General features: G+C 41.2%; 1 protein-coding gene across 3 annotated transcripts in view; it reads right to left on the reverse strand.

Moving 5' to 3' along the window:
- LOC139749158 (ATP-sensitive inward rectifier potassium channel 12-like) overlaps positions 1-18,305 on the reverse strand; it is a 568,779-nt gene that overhangs the window by 138,542 nt on the left and 411,932 nt on the right. The window contains exon 1 of one of the 3 annotated variants that reach the window (XM_071662808.1): positions 215-1,297. The exons of the other annotated variants lie outside the window; for them this stretch is intronic. Coding sequence (XP_071518909.1) covers positions 215-633 — 419 coding nt within the window. The 5' untranslated portion in view covers positions 634-1,297. Of the gene's footprint in view, positions 1-214; positions 1,298-18,305 lie in introns of those variants that run through there. 3 annotated transcript variants of the gene reach the window in all.

The raw sequence follows: 18,305 nt of genomic DNA on the forward strand, positions 1-18,305 counted from the left end.
GGCTGTTGACATGAGCCTCGCTGCACAAGCCTTGGATGGAGTTATGTCTGCATGAATATGGCAAATAGCCGGATGCTTGCATAGCAGACTTACATAAATCTTTTGCTAAGATGAAACAGTAATGTATCTCATTAAAGCAAAGCGGATTGAAAAGCGCAAGCAGAAAAGCAAGGCACGAGAGCCTACAGCAAACACAAGATTTTTAGAGACTTACTTCAAGCAGCACTCCTTCACTCTGAGGGCCAGTCTTCTGAAGAGGCCCACCTTCGTCACCTTGTACTTGACCTCGACCTTGACCCCTGACCCACTTGTACCAGGCGCCCTTAGTATGCTCTCCACGGCCTGCGACACCCCTATCTCCCCCTGGCCAGCGGCAGGAGGGGGCCGCACCTTGGAGACAAGGGGCACGGAAAACCTCCAGTCAGCCGGCTCGGAGAGTGTGGAGATCCTGGTGGCGGGGGTGAGGAGGCCCGTGCCCGAGGCGGTGCTGCTCCTCCTGCGTCGCTTCACGGGCTCAGAGGCGGCCACCAAACAGTCCCAGGCGCCGCTGTCTCCACTCTGGCCCCTGAGGCGGACCAGAGTGTCCACGGAGCCGCTGGGACTGCTGGGACTACTGAAGCTGCAAGACTGCATCCTGCTGTACTATAGCTGCGCTACGTGGCAACTATTGTGGTTGACGATGGCTCACCGTTAAAGGCTCTGGCTAGGCCATCAGGCTGACACAACCTCACTGTCTGGTAGACAGACATTTGGTCCTTTTACGTTTCATATCTGTCGTAGGATCGAGAAGCGTGAGGGTCCTTACTGTAGACGGGCCTGAAGCCTCATACCGCACTATTCGCTGAGGAGAATATCTACATGTTTGTGTTGTAGACAGTTAACTGACCATCATGAGATAGACTCGTCTGTATATAAACAATAACTTGTCTATATATAAACAATAACTGCAAGACAAACATCAACATAAGTCTGAGGTTCTAAGTTTCAGAATATAACCTTTGGCTTTCCAAACGCTTTAGGATCAAGTTGGACCCTTCTGACGATACGTAACAGTTACTAGCTATATGACCTCCAGCTCTGGTCATCAATGTTGAAACTTATTCTACTTCAAGTATCACAAAGTAAGGACACCGCCAGAGTTCAGTCCTTCACTATATTACTCTCACCATCCCGTCACTTCATAATCCCAACACCATTATCCCAACACCATCCCAGTACAGCATAGGTTGAAGGGTTTCAATTTCCAACCGAACCCCAGTTGGTGGATGTCCAGTACCCTCCCGCAGGTGTCACTCCCGCCCGGTACTACCTGCCGAGATGCCATCAATTCACGTGACACAGGTACGTACGTGCTGCTGTGATAATGCATTACCAACACGTGAATGAGACGTGATTTATTTAGATTCAGGCAGACTGCCAACTGTTGTCAGTGTTGTCAAGGCGCCGGGAAACCTGCGTGTGTGTTTGATAACTTGCATGAGTTTTTTGTTTAGACTCGTTCATCGTTTCCCACGTAGCGGTAGTGTTAAGTTTCGCCAAAGAATGACTTCATTTGATCACATCCACACTCCATACATCGTGTCTGATGTGTCGAAACCAGAGCCCACTATTCACAACCAGACCCTCAAGACCTTACCGTGGTTTCCCCTGATCGCTTCATACTCCCTGGTTCATCCCATTAACATACGTGCCCTGTATGCCACTTGGCTACAGTCCGCTCTGTCCCTTGGACGCCTCACTCCCTCCTATGTGTTCAGGCCACGATAACTCTAAAGCATATTTCACTCCATCCTTCAACCTCTTTCTTGGTCAGCCTCTTCGTGTTCCATCCAATTTTGACACCAATGCCATTTTTGTAAGACTGTTTAACCTTCTCCACATATCCAAGCCATCTTATCACACCCTCCAGCTTTCTTAACCAAGCTTATCTTCCTATTACACATCTCTCATACCCTTTCATTTCTTACCCGACCAATCCTCCTCATACCACATATTGTCCTCAAGTATTTCATTCCTAAACATTCATCCTTGTCAATACTTTTCATCGAGGATCCACGCTTCTCATCCCTACAGCACCGTCATCAAACATACCCATCTTTGCCCTCACAGTCATTGAGGGCAAACGATCTCAATCTCGAATCCGGGATATTATTACCCTCTCCCACTCTATGTCTTACTTCAACTCCCATGGTTCCATCCACTGCCATGCACACTCTTACGTACATGGGTGTGGTTATCGCAGTGGTTTTACATCCATGTCTATATCAGGGAACCGGGATTATGCCATCAAGGAGGAAGGTAAGTTCACTTTTATTTGTTCTGCAGCTTGTTCGAAAATCTGCACTTAAGAATTAGGAGGAATAATGAGGCATCAGATAGATTAGATGGTAGGATGAATCTGTGGGAAAGCGACGCGAGCTTTGTTGCTTCAAAATCAGTTGGTATACAGGATCGTGAGTCATTGGTGACAACTAAGGTAGAAAACCTAGAAAATAGTTTGGTGGCCGTGGGGACGAAGCGGATAACTTTACTTTCTAGTCAGACTTGACGACTAATAGAAGTTCGGGAAAGGAAGACACCAGATAGAATGTTTAATGTATTGGGAGATAAAGGACAAGATGATCGTAGTATCATTGTGGTTGACGATTCCTTAGTAAAGGATCAAGACCAGGGGTCCAGTGTTAGGGAGAAAAGAGGAAATTTATGCTTTCCAAGCTCAAAACTGGAAGATATTCCGGAGAAGTTTGATGATATTGTCTGAAGCAAGCCCGAGGATACGACGTTTGTTGTCCAGGTCGGGACAAACAATATAGACAATGGGAAATCAGAAAATTTTTTTTGCGAAGTACAGGGATTTCATCTGTAAGGTCAGAGAAGCAGAAGGAATTTAGTTATATCGGACTGCTTCCCAAATATGACGTAAAGCCTGACTTTCATTTGCACTCCATACTTACAGGGGTTTTATTAGCATTAGTATGGAGTGCTGCTCACACATCTAGGATGGCTCATCCTCCACCTCTTAATCCACTAAATAAAAATCAAGATCCTTCTGTAAATAATTCTCCTGGTATCACTTCTCTTCGGCCTTCCGTCTCATCACCCTCCTTCTCATGGCCAGGTGCATTAGCACTAAGAATCACCCACATTCAGTTTTATATACATCAGTCAGAAACCCAGTTCAATACACTCTTTCACTCATTCCCACAACTCTTGTTTGGTCGGTATTGCTGCCCCTTCCTTAGCTTTTGCTTTCACACCAACCCCTAATCTAATTACCAAGACACTTCCAAACCATCATTGCCCTTCACCATTGAGCTTTCCTCCACTCACAGCTAAAACATCTACACACATCCAAAGACCCCAAGCCTGAGCCTTCATGGGAATGAGCATTCCTCGTTTGGCTCTTTACTCTGTTCCTTCTCCCTATCCCTGGGGATAGGAGAGAAAGAATACTTCCCATACATTCCCCGCGTGTCGTAGAAGGCGACTAAAGTGGACGGGAGCGGGGGGCTAGAAACCCTCCCCTCCTTGTATCTTAACTTTCTAAAAGGGGAAACAGAAGAAGGAGTCATGCGGAGAGTGCTCATCCTCCTCGAAGGCTCAGACTGGGGTGTCTAAATGTGTATGGATTTAACCAAGATGTGAAAAAAGGAGAGATAGGTAGTATGTTTGAGGAAAGGAACCTGGATGTTTTGGCTCTGAGTGAAATGAAGCTCAAGGATAAAGGTGAAGAGTTGTTTGGGAATGTCTTGGGAGTAAAGTCAGGGGTTGGTTAGAGGACAAGAGCAAAAGAAGAAGTAGCACTACTCCTGAATTAGGAGTTGCAGGAGTATGTGATAGAGTGTAAGAAAGTAAACTAGATTGATATGGGTAAAACTGAAAGTGGAGGGAGAGAGATGGGGGATTATTAGTGCCTGTGAACCTGGTTATGAGAAGAAAGATCATGAGAGGCAAGTATTTTGGAAGCAGCTGTGTGAGTGTGTTAGCAGCTTTGATGCAGGAAACCGCGTTATAGTAATGGGTGATTTGAATGCAGAGGTGAGTAATGTGGCAGTTGAGGGTATAATTGGTGTACGTGGGGTGTTCAGTGTTGTAAATGGAAATGGTGAAGAGCTTGTAGATTTGTGTCTTGAAAAAGGACTGGTGATTGGGAATACCTGGTTTAAAAAGAAAAAATACATAAATATACGTATGTTAGCAGGAGAGATGACCAGAGAGCGTTCTTGGATTACGTGTTAATTGATAGGCGTGTGAAAGAGAGACTTTTGGATGTTAATGCGTTGAGAGGGGCATCTAGAGGGATGTCTGATCATTATCTTTTGGAGGCGAAGGTGAAGATTTGTAGAGTTTTTTTTCAGAAAAGAAGAGAGAATGTTGGGGTGAAGAGAGTGGTGAGAGTAAGTGACTTGTGTGAGGAAGTATTTAGGGAAGCAGTGAGGGTTTACGCAAAAGATGCTCGTGGCATGAGAAAGGTGGGAGGTGGGCAGATTAGAAAGTTTATTGAGTAGTGACATGAAGAAGTAAGATTATTAGTGAAAGAAAAGAGAGAAGCATTCGGTCGATTTTTGCAGGGAAGCAGTGCGAATGACTGGGAGATGTATAAAAAAAAGAGGCAGGAGTTCAAGAGAAAGGTGCAAGAGGTGAAAAAAGGGCAAATGAGAGTTGGGGTGAGAGAGTATCATTAAATTTTAGGGAGGATAAAAAGATGTTTTGGAAGGAGGTAAATAAAGTGCGTACGATAGGTGAACAAATGAGAACATCGGTGAAGGGGGCTAATGGGGAGGTGATAACAAGTAGTGGTGAAGTGAGGAGATAGAGTGAGTATTTTGAAGGTTTTGAATGTGTATGATGATAGAGTGGCAGATATAGAGTGTTTTGGGCGAAGTGGTGCGCGAAGTGAGAGGGTTAGGGAGAATGGTTTGGTGAACAGAGAAGAGGTAGTGAAAGCTTTGCGCAAGATGAAAGCCGGCAAGTCGGCGGGTTTGGATGGTATTGCAGTGGAATTCATTAAAAAAGGGGGTGACTGTGTTGTTGACTGGTTGGTAAGGATATTCAGTGTATGTATGGCTCATGGTGAAGTGAATGAGGATTGGCGGAATGCATGCATAGTGCTATTGTATAAAGGAAAGGGGATAAAGGTGAGTGTTCAAATTACAGAGGTATAAGTTTGTTGAGTATTCCTGGGAAATTATATGGAAAATTACATGGGAAATTATATGGAACCATGGAAGCGGAAGTGAGTCACAAGGTGGTGGAGGGGGCGAAGGTTATGGGAACGTTGGAGAATGTGTAGAAGGCGAGAACGTTATCTCGGAGAGCAAAAATGGGTATGTTTGAAGGGAAAGTGGTTTCAACAATGTTATATGGTTGCGAGGCATGGGCTATGGATAGGGTTGTGAGGAGTAGGATGGATGTGTTGGAAATGAAATGTTTGAGGACAATATTTGGTGTGAGGTGGTTTGATCGAGTAAGTAATGAAAGGGTAAGAGAAATGTGTGGCAGTAAAAAGAGTGTGGTGGAGGGAGCAGAAGAGGATGTATTGAAATGGTTCAGCGAGGAAAAATTGGCAAAGAGGATATATGTGTCAGAGTTAGAGGGAACGAGAAGTGGGAGTCCAAATTGGAGGTGGAATGATGGAGTGAAAAAGTTTGAACGATCGGGGTCTAAACATACAGGAGGGTGAAAGGCGTGCAAGGAATAGTGTGAACTGGAACGATATGGTACACCGGGGTCGACGTGCTGTCAATGGATTGAACCAGGGAATGTGAAGCGTCTAGGGTAAACCATGAAATGTTTTGTGGGGCCTGGATGTGGAAAGGGAGATGTGGTTTCGGTGCATTACACATGACAGCTAGAGACTGAGTGTGAACGAATGTGGCCTTCGTTGTCTTTTCCTGGCGCTACCTCGCGCGTGCGCAACGAGAGGGTGGGGGGGGGGGGGGGGGGGGGGGGGGGGGGTTGGTGCCATTTCATGTGTGGCGGGGTGGTGACGGGAATGGATAAAAGCAGCAAGTACGCATATGTACATGTGCCTATATGTATATGTCTGTGTATGTATATGTATGTATACGTTGAAATGTGCGTGTGTGGGCATTCATGTATATACATGTGTATGTGGGTGTGTTGGGCCATTCTTTCGTCTGTTTCCTTGCGCTACCTCGCTAACGCAAAAAATTGGTATGGCAATGGGTAACCCTCTTTCACCTGTAATAAGTAATCTTTATATGGAATGCTTTGCAGCAAAATTCCTAAAGGATATCTTACCTTCTAATGCAATTTGGTTTAGGTATGTAGATGATGTTCTTTGTGTTTGGCCAACAAATGAAAATTTACAAACATATCTCTCAAATTTGCTGCAGAAAATGAAAATAACGATATGTTACCCTTTTTAGATTGCGAGATCCATAGGCAAGGAAACAAGTTCAAGTTTAGCATATACAGAAAACCCACCAATGTATGCTCATATATCCATTCTTACTCAACACGACAGAGTTAAATTATCATCATTTCAATCTATGTTCCATAGGGAATTACGTTCAGGGTTTATTGATGATACGTTTGAGAAGATATATTCCACTGGATTTAAGCTAAAGTACCCTAGATCTTTCATTGATAAATCCCTTAAGTTAGCAAAGAAATCATTTCATAGAGTTGAACCCAAACTTCCCATTGACACCAAGAATCTTTTAGTTCTCACATTTGATAATCATTTTACTTCACTTCCCATGCTGCTTAAATCCTTTAATGTAAATATTGCCTTTAGCAGCAATAATACTATAAGAATAACTTAATCAGGAACTCAGCATAAAATTCCGGATGCATCTATAAAGTGCCACATAGAAGTTGTGATAAGTTTCATGTTGGACAGAAAGGTAACGATCTTTATGTTAGACTTAAGCAACATAGATATAGTATAAGAACAGGACAAGAATCAAATGCCTTGTCTTATAACGTTAAAAACTATGATCATTGTACTGAATGGAGTAATGCCATCTCAGTTGTTAACCCTAACTCCAGGACCACGAGAAATATGATTGAATCTTCTATTATCAAACACACAAATATTAATAAAGGTCTACACAAATTGGATAGCTTTATTGTTGATAAACTTTGTAAACAATTCCCCTTCTTGTCCACATAATAATTTAATGATACGCTCCTTGGAAATTTTTGTGGGGCCTATATGTGGAAAGGGAGCTGTAGTTTCGGTACATTACACATGACAGCTAGACACTGAGAGTGAACTAATGATGCCTTTGTTGTCTTTTCCTAGCGCTATCTAGCATGCGCCATTTCATGAGTGGTGGGGTGGCGACGAGAATGGATGAAGGCAGTAAATATGAATATGTACATGTGTATACATGTATATGTCTGTGTATGTATATGTATGTATACATTAAAATGTATTGCTATGTTTATGCGCATGTGTGGGCGTTCATGTATATACATGCTTATGTGGGTGGGTTGGGCCATTCTTTCGTTTATTTCCTTGCGGTATCTCGCTAACGCTGGAGACAGCGACAAAGTATAATGAATAAGGCAAATGATATATATATTTTTATTTATTTATTTATTTATTTATTTATATATATATATATATATATATATATATATATATATATATATATATATATATATATATATACATATATATACATATATATATATATATATATATATATATATATACATATATATATATATATATATATATATATATATATATATATATATATATATATATATATGTATATATATGTATATATATATATATATATATATATATATATATATATATATATATATATATATATATATATATACATATATATATATATATATATACATATATATATATATATATATATATATATATATATATATATATATATATACTTTTTTTTTTTTTTGCTTTGTCGCTGTCTCCCACATTTGCGAGGTAGCGCAAGGAAACAGACGAAAGAAATGGCCCAACTCACCCCGATACACATGTATATACATACGTCCACACACGCAAATATACATACCTACACAGCTTTCCATGGTTTACCCCAGACGCTTCACATGCCCTGATTCAATCCACTGACAGCACGTCATCCCCGGTATACCACATCGATCCAATTCACTCTGTTCCTTGCCCTCCTTTCACCCTCCTGCATGCTCAGGCTCCGATCACACAAAATCTTTTTCACTCCATCTTTCCACCTCCAATTTGGTCTCCCACTTCTCCTCGTTCCCTCCACCTCCGACACATATATCCTCTTGGTCAATCTTTCCTCACTCATTCTCTCCATGTGCCCAAACCATTTCAAAACACCCTCTTCTGCTCTCTCAACCACGCTCTTTTTATTTCTACACATCTCTCTTACCCTTACGTTACTTACTCGATCAAACCACCTCACACCACACATTGTCCTCAAACATCTCATTTCCAGCACATCCATCCTCCTGCGCACAACTCTATCCATAGCCCACGCCTCGCAACCATACAACATTGTTGGAACCACTATTCCTTCAAACATACCCGTTTTTGCTTTCCGAGACAATGTTCTCGACTTCCACACATTCTTCAAGGCTCCCAGGATTTTTGCCCCCTCCCCCACCCTATGATCCACTTCCGCTTCCAAGGTTCCATCCGCTGCCAGATCCACTCCCAGATATCTAAAACACTTTACTTCCTCCAGTTTTTCTCCATTCAAACTTACCTCCCAATTGACTTGACCCTCAACCCTACCGTACCTAATTACCTTGCTCTTATTCACATTTACTCTTAACTTTCTTCTTTCACACACTTTACCAAACTCAGTCACCAGCTTCTGCAGTTTCTCACATGAATCAGGCACCAGCTGATATATATATATATATATATATATATATATATATATATATATATATATATATATATATATATATATATATATATATATATTTTTTTTTTTTTTTGCCGCTGTCTCCCACGTTTGCGAGGTAGCGCAAGGAAACAGACGAAAGAAATGGCCCAACCCACCCCCATACACATGTATATACATACGTCCACACACGCAAATATACATACCTACACAGCTTTCCATGGTTTACCCCAGACGCTTCACATGCCCTGATTCAATCCACTGACAGCACGTCAAACCCGATATACCACATCGCTCCAATTCACTCTATTCCTTGCCCTCCTTTCACCCTCCTGCATGTTCAGGCCCCGATCACACAAAATCTTTTTCACTCCATCTTTACACCTCCAATTTGGTCTCCCTCTTCTCCTCGTTCCCTCCACCTCCGACACATATATCCTCTTGGTCAATCTTTCCTCACTCATTCTCTCCATGTGCCCAAACCATTTCAAAACACCCTCTTCTGCTCTCTCAACCACGCTCTTTTTATTTCCACACATCTCTCTTACCCTTACGTTACTTACTCGATCAAACCACCTCACACCACACATTGTCCTCAAACATCTCATTTCCAGCACATCCATCCTCCTGCGCACAACTCTATCCATAGCCCACGCCTCGCAACCATACATCATTGTTGGAACCACTATTCCTTCAAACATACCCATTTTTGCTTTCCGAGACAATGTTCTCGACTTCCACACATTCTTCAAGGCTCCCAGAATTTTCGCCCCCTCCCCCACCCTATGATCCACTTCCGCTTCCATGGTTCCATCCGCTGCCAGATCCACTCCCAGATATCTAAAACACTTCACTTCCTCCAGTTTTTCTCCATTCAAACTCACCTCCCAATTGACTTGACCCTCAACCCTACTGTACCTAATAACCTTGCTCTTATTCACATTTACTCGTAACTTTCTTCTTTCACACACTTTACCAAACTCAGTCACCAGCTTCTGCAGTTTCTCACATGAATCAGCCACCAGCGCTGTATCATCAGCGAACAACAGCTGACTCACTTCCCAAGCTCTCTCATCCCCAACAGACTTCATACTTGCCCCTCTTTCCAAAACTCTTGCATTCACCTCCCTAACAACCCCATCCATAAACAAACTAAACAACCATGGAGACATCACACACCCCTGCCGCAAACCTACATTCACTGAGAACCAATCACTTTCCTCTCTTCCTACACGTACACATGCCTTACATCCTCGATAAAAACTTTTCACTGCTTCTAACAACTTGCCTCCCACACCATATATTCTTAATACCTTCCACAGAGCATCTCTATCAACTCTATCATATGCCTTCTCCAGATCCATAAATGCTACATACAAATCCATTTGCTTTTCTAAGTATTTCTCACATACATTCTTCAAAGCAAACACCTGATCCACACATCCTCTACCACTTCTGAAACCACACTGCTCTTCCCCAAGCTGATGCTCTGTACATTCCTTCACCCTCTCAATCAATACCCTCCCATATAATTTACCAGGAATACTCAACAAACTTATACCTCTGTAATTTGAGCACTCACTCTTATCCCCTTTGCCTTTGTACAATGGCACTATGCACGCATTCCGCCAATCCTCAGGCACCTCACCATGAGTCATACATACATTAAATAACCTTACCAACCAGTCAACAATACAGTCACCCCCTTTTTTAATAAATTCCACTGCAATACCATCCAAACCTGCTGCCTTGCCGGCTTTCATCTTCCGCAAAGCTTTTACTACCTCTTCTCTGTTTACCAAATCATTTTCCCTAACCCTCTCACTTTGCACACCACCTCGACCAAAACACCCTATATCTGCCACTCTATCATCAAACACATTCAACAAACCTTCAAAATACTCACTCCATCTCCTTCTCACATCACCACTACTTGTTATCACCTCCCCATTTGCGCCCTTCACTGAAGTTCCCATTTGCTCCCTTGTCTTACGCACTTTATTTACCTCCTTCCAGAACATCTTTTTATTCTCCCTAAAATTTAATGATACTCTCTCACCCCAACTCTCATTTGCCCTTTTTTTCACCTCTTGCACCTTTCTCTTGACCTCCTGTCTCTTTCTTTTATACATCTCCCACTCAATTGCATTTTTTCCCTGCAAAAATCGTCCAAATGCCTCTCTCTTCTCTTTCACTAATACTCTTACTTCTTCATCCCTCCACTCACTACCCTTTCTAATCAACCCATCTCCCACTCTTCTCATGCCACAAGCATCTTTTGCGCAATCCATCACTGATTCCCTAAATACATCCCATTCCTCCCCCACTCCCCTTACTTCCATTGTTCTCACCTTTTTCCATTCTGTACTCAGTCTCTCCTGGTACTTCCTCACACAAGTCTCCTTCCCAAGCTCACTTACTCTCACCACCCTCTTCACTCCAACATTCACTCTTCTTTTCTGAAAACCCATACAAATCTTCACCTTAGCCTCCACAAGATAATGATCAGACATCCCTCCAGTTGCACCTCTAAGCACATTAACATCCAAAAGTCTCTCTTTCGCGCGCCTGTCAATTAACACGTAATCCAATAACGCTCTCTGGTCATCTCTCCTACTTATATAAGTATACTTATGTATATCTCGCTTTTTAAACCAGGTATTCCCAATCATCAGTCCTTTTTCAGCACATAAATCTACAAGCTCTTCACCATTTCCATTTACAACACTGAACACCCCATGTATACCAATTATTCCCTCAACTGCCACATTACTCACCTTTGCATTCAAATCACCCATCACTATAACCCGGTCTCGTGCATCAAAACCACTAACACACTCATTCAGCTGCTCCCAAAACACTTGCCTCTCATGATCTTTCTTCTCATGCCCAGGTGCATATGCACCAATAATCACCCATCTCTCTCCATCAACTTTCAGTTTTACCCATATTAATCGAGAATTTACTTTCTTACATTCTATCACATACTCCCACAACTCCTGTTTCAGGAGTACTGCTACTCCTTCCCTTGCTCTTGTCCTCTCACTAACCCCAGACTTTACTCCCAAGACATTCCCAAACCACTCTTCCCCTTTACCCTTGAGCTTCGTTTCACTCAGAGCCAAAACATCCAGGTTCCTTTCCTCAAACATACTACCTATCTCTCCTTTTTTCACATCTTGGTTACATCCACACACATTTAGGCACCCCAATCTGAGCCTTCGAGGAGGATGAGCACTCCCCGCGTGACTCCTTCTTCTGTTTCCCATTTTAGAAAGTTAAAAATATATATATATATATATATATATATATATATATATATATATATATATATATATATATATATATATGTATATATATATATATATATATATATATATATATATATATATATATATATATATATATATATATATATATATATATATATATATATATATATATATGGGCATGAGAAGAAAGATCATGAGAGGCAAGTGTTCTGGGAGCAGCTGAATGAGTGTGTTAGTGGTTTTGATGCACAAGACCGGGTTATAGTGATGGGTGATTTGAATGCAAAGGTGAGTAATGTGGCAGTTGAGGAAATAATTGGTATACATGGGATGTTCAGTGTTGTAAATGGAAATGGTGAAGAGCTTGTAGATTTATGTGCTGAAAAAGGATTGGTGATTGGGAATACCTGGTTTAAAAAGCGAGATATACATAAGTATACGTATGTAAGTAGGAGAGATGGCCAGAGAGCGTTATTTGATTACGTGTTAATTGACAGGCGCGCGAAAGAGACACTTTTGCATGTTAATGTGCTTAGAGGTGCAACTGGAGGGATGTCTGATCATTATCTTGTGGAGGCGAAGGTGAAGATTTGTGGGGGTTTTCAGAAAAGAAGAGAGAATGTTGGGGTGAAGAGGGTGTTGAGAGTAAGTCAGCTTGGGAAGGAGACTTGTGTGAGGAAGTACCAGGAGGGACTAAGTACAGAATGGAAAAAGGTGAGAACAAAGGAGGTAAGGGGAGTGGGGGAGGAATGGGATGTATTTTGGGAAGCAGTGATGGCTTGCGCAAAAGATGCTTTTGGCATGAGAAGCGTGGGAGGTGGGTTGATTAGAAGGGGTAGTGAGTGGTGGGATTAAGAAGTAAGATTATTAGTGAAAGAGAAGAGAGAGGCATTTGGATGATTTTTGCAGGGAAAAATGCAAATGAGTGGGAGATGTATAAAAGAAAGAGACAGGAGGTCAAGAGAAAGGTGCAAGAGGTGAAAAAGAGGGCAAATGAGAGTTGGGGTGAGAGAGTATCATTAAATTTTAGGGAGAATAAAAAGATGTTCTGGAAGGAGGTAAATAAAGTGCGTAAGACAAGGGAGCAAATGGGAACCTCAGTGAAGGGGGCTAATGGGGAGGTGGTAACAAGTAGTGGTGAAGTGAGAAGGAGATGGAGTGAGTATTTTGAAGGTTTGTTGAATGTGTTTGATGATAGAGTAGCAGGTGTGGGGTGCCTTGGTCGAGGTGGTGTGCAAAGTAAGAGGGTTAGGGAAAATGATTTGGTAAATAGAGAAGAGGTAGTAAAAGCTTTACGGAAGATGAAAGCCGGCAAAGCAGCAAGTTTGGATGGTATTGCAGTGGAATTCATTAAAAAAGGGGGGTGACTGTATTGTTGACTGGTTGGTAAGGATATTCAGTGTATGTATGCTCATGGTGAAGTGACTGAGGATTGGCGGAATGCATGCATAGTGCTATTGTATAAAGGAAAGGGGATAAAGGTGAGTGTTCAAATTACAGAGGTATAAGTTTGTTGAGTATTCCTGGAAATTATATGGAAAAATTACATGGGAAATTAATATGGAACCATGAAGCGGAAGTGAGTTCACAAGGTGGTGGAGGGGGCGAAGGTTATGGGAACGTTGGAGAAATGTGTAGAAGGCGAGAACGTATCTCGGGAGAGCAAAATGGGTATGTTTGAAGGGAAAGTGGTTTCAACAATGTTATAATGGTTGCGAGGCATAGGGCTATGGATAGGGTTGTGAGGAGTAGGGATGATGTGTTTGGAAATGAAATGTTGAGGACAATATTTGTGTGAGGTGGTTTGATCGAGTAAGTAATGAAAGGGTAAGAGAAATGTGTGGCAGTAAAAAGAGTGTGGTGGAGGGAGCAGAAGAGGATGTATTGAAATGGTTCAGCGAGGAAAAATTGGCAAAGAGGATATAGTGTCAGAGTAGAGGGAACGAGAAGTGGGAGTCTCAAATTGGAGGTGGAATGATGAGGTGAAAAAGTTTGAACGATCGGGGTCTAAAACATACAGGAGGGTGAAAGGCGTTGCAAGGAATAGTTGAACTGGAACGATATGGTACACCGGGTCGACGTGCTGTCAATGGATTGAACCATGGAAGTGAAGCGTCTAAGGTAAACCATGAAATGTTTTGTGGGGCCTGGATGTGGAAAGGGAGATGTGGTTTCGGTGCATTACACATGACAGCTAGAGACTGAGTGTGAACGAATGTGCCTTCGTTGTCTTTTCCTGGGCGCTAACCTCGCGCGTGCGCAACGAGAGGGTGGGGGGGGGGGGGGGGGGGTGGGGGGGGGGGGGGGGGGTGGTGGGGGGTTGGTGCCATTTCATGTGTGGCGGGGGGGTGACGGAATGGATAAAAAGCAGCAAGTACGCATATGTACATTGTGCCTATATGTATATGTCTGTGTATTATATGTATGTATACGTTGAAATGTGCGTGTGTGGGCATTCATGTATATACATGTTGTATGTGGGTGTGTTGGGCCATTCTTTCGTCTGTTTCCTTGCGCTACCTCGCTAACGCAAAAATTGGTATGGCAATGGGTAACCCTCTTTCACCTGTAATAAGTAATCTTTATATGGAATGCTTTGCAGCAAAATTCCTAAAGGATATCTTACCTTCTAATGCAATTTGGTTTAGGTATGTAGATGATGTTCTTTGTGTTTGGCCAACAAATGAAAATTTACAAACATATCTCTCAAATTTGCTGCAGAAAATAAAAATTTAACGATATGTTACCCTTTTTAGATTGCGAGATCCATAGGCAAGGAAACAAGTTCAAGTTTAGCATATACAGAAAACCCACCAATGTATGCTCATATATCCATTTTTTACTCAACACGACAGAGTTAAATTATCATCATTTCCAATCTATGTTCATAGGGAATTACGTTCAGGGTTTATTGATGATACGTTTGAGAAGATATATTCCACTGGATTTAAGCTAAAGTACCCTAGATCTTTCATTGATAAATCCCTTAAGTTAGCAAAGAAATCATTTCATAGAGTTGAACCCAAACTTCCCATTGACACCAAGAATCTTTTAGTTCTCACATTTGATAATCATTTTACTTCACTTCCCATGCTGCTTAAATCCTTTAATGTAAATATTGCCTTTAGCAGCAATAATACTATAAGAATAACTTAATCAGGAACTCAGCATAAAATTCCGGATGCATCTATAAAGTGCCACATAGAAGTTGTGATAAGTTTCATGTTGGACAGAAAGGTAACGATCTTTATGTTAGACTTAAGCAACATAGATATAGGAAAAGAACAGGACAAGAATCAAATGCCTTGTCTTATAACGTTAAAAACTATGATCATTGTACTGAATGGAGTAATGCCATCTCAGTTGTTAACCCTAACTCCAGGACCACGAGAAATATGATTGAATCTTCTATTATCAAACACACAAATATTAATAAAGGTCTACACAAATTGGATAGCTTTATTGTTGATAAACTTTGTAAACAATTCCCCTTCTTGTCCACATAATAATTTAATGATACGCTCCTTGGAAATTTTTGTGGGGCCTATATGTGGAAAGGGAGCTGTAGTTTCGGTACATTACACATGACAGCTAGACACTGAGAGTGAACTAATGATGCCTTTGTTGTCTTTTCCTAGCGCTATCTAGCATGCGCCATTTCATGAGTGGTGGGGTGGCGACGAGAATGGATGAAGGCAGTAAATATGAATATGTACATGTGTATACATGTATATGTCTGTGTATGTATATGTATGTATACATTAAAATGTATTGCTATGTTTATGCGCATGTGTGGGCGTTCATGTATATACATGCTTATGTGGGTGGGTTGGGCCATTCTTTCGTTTATTTCCTTGCGGTATCTCGCTAACGCTGGAGACAGCGACAAAGTATAATGAATAAGGCAAATGATATATATATTTTTATTTATTTATTTATTTATTTATTTATATATATATATATATATATATATATATATATATATATATATATATATATATATATATATACATATATATACATATATATATATATATATATATATATATATATACATATATATATATATATATATATATATATATATATATATATATATATATATATATATATGTATATATATGTATATATATATATATATATATATATATATATATATATATATATATATATATATATATATATATACATATATATATATATATATATACATATATATATATATATATATATATATATATATATATATATATATATACTTTTTTTTTTTTTTGCTTTGTCGCTGTCTCCCACATTTGCGAGGTAGCGCAAGGAAACAGACGAAAGAAATGGCCCAACCCACCCCGATACACATGTATATACATACGTCCACACACGCAAATATACATACCTACACAGCTTTCCATGGTTTACCCCAGACGCTTCACATGCCCTGATTCAATCCACTGACAGCACGTCATCCCCGGTATACCACATCGATCCAATTCACTCTGTTCCTTGCCCTCCTTTCACCCTCCTGCATGCTCAGGCTCCGATCACACAAAATCTTTTTCACTCCATCTTTCCACCTCCAATTTGGTCTCCCACTTCTCCTCGTTCCCTCCACCTCCGACACATATATCCTCTTGGTCAATCTTTCCTCACTCATTCTCTCCATGTGCCCAAACCATTTCAAAACACCCTCTTCTGCTCTCTCAACCACGCTCTTTTTATTTCCACACATCTCTCTTACCCTTACGTTACTTACTCGATCAAACCACCTCACACCACACATTGTCCTCAAACATCTCATTTCCAGCACATCCATCCTCCTGCGCACAACTCTATCCATAGCCCACGCCTCGCAACCATACAACATTGTTGGAACCACTATTCCTTCAAACATACCCGTTTTTGCTTTCCGAGACAATGTTCTCGACTTCCACACATTCTTCAAGGCTCCCAGGATTTTTGCCCCCTCCCCCACCCTATGATCCACTTCCGCTTCCAAGGTTCCATCCGCTGCCAGATCCACTCCCAGATATCTAAAACACTTTACTTCCTCCAGTTTTTCTCCATTCAAACTTACCTCCCAATTGACTTGACCCTCAACCCTACCGTACCTAATTACCTTGCTCTTATTCACATTTACTCTTAACTTTCTTCTTTCACACACTTTACCAAACTCAGTCACCAGCTTCTGCAGTTTCTCACATGAATCAGGCACCAGCTGATATATATATATATATATATATATATATATATATATATATATATATATATATATATATATATATATATATATATATATATATATTTTTTTTTTTTTTTTTGCCGCTGTCTCCCACGTTTGCGAGGTAGCGCAAGGAAACAGACGAAAGAAATGGCCCAACCCACCCCCATACACATGTATATACATACGTCCACACACGCAAATATACATACCTACACAGCTTTCCATGGTTTACCCCAGACGCTTCACATGCCCTGATTCAATCCACTGACAGCACGTCAAACCCGATATACCACATCGCTCCAATTCACTCTGTTCCTTGCCCTCCTTTCACCCTCCTGCATGTTCAGGCCCCGATCACACAAAATCTTTTTCACTCCATCTTTACACCTCCAATTTGGTCTCCCTCTTCTCCTCGTTCCCTCCACCTCCGACACATATATCCTCTTGGTCAATCTTTCCTCACTCATTCTCTCCATGTGCCCAAACCATTTCAAAACACCCTCTTCTGCTCTCTCAAATACGCTCTTTTTATTTCCACACATCTCTCTTACCCTTACGTTACTTACTCGATCAAACCACCTCACACCACACATTGTCCTCAAACATCTCATTTCCAGCACATCCATCCTCCTGCGCACAACTCTATCCATAGCCCACGCCTCGCAACCATACATCATTGTTGGAACCACTATTCCTTCAAACATACCCATTTTTGCTTTCCGAGACAATGTTCTCGACTTCCACACATTCTTCAAGGCTCCCAGAATTTTCGCCCCCTCCCCCACCCTATGATCCACTTCCGCTTCCATGGTTCCATCCGCTGCCAGATCCACTCCCAGATATCTAAAACACTTCACTTCCTCCAGTTTTTCTCCATTCAAACTCACCTCCCAATTGACTTGACCCTCAACCCTACTGTACCTAATAACCTTGCTCTTATTCACATTTACTCGTAACTTTCTTCTTTCA

The sequence above is a fragment of the Panulirus ornatus genome, chromosome 6 (assembly GCF_036320965.1).
Source record: "Panulirus ornatus isolate Po-2019 chromosome 6, ASM3632096v1, whole genome shotgun sequence".
Classification (NCBI taxonomy): domain Eukaryota; kingdom Metazoa; phylum Arthropoda; class Malacostraca; order Decapoda; family Palinuridae; genus Panulirus; species Panulirus ornatus.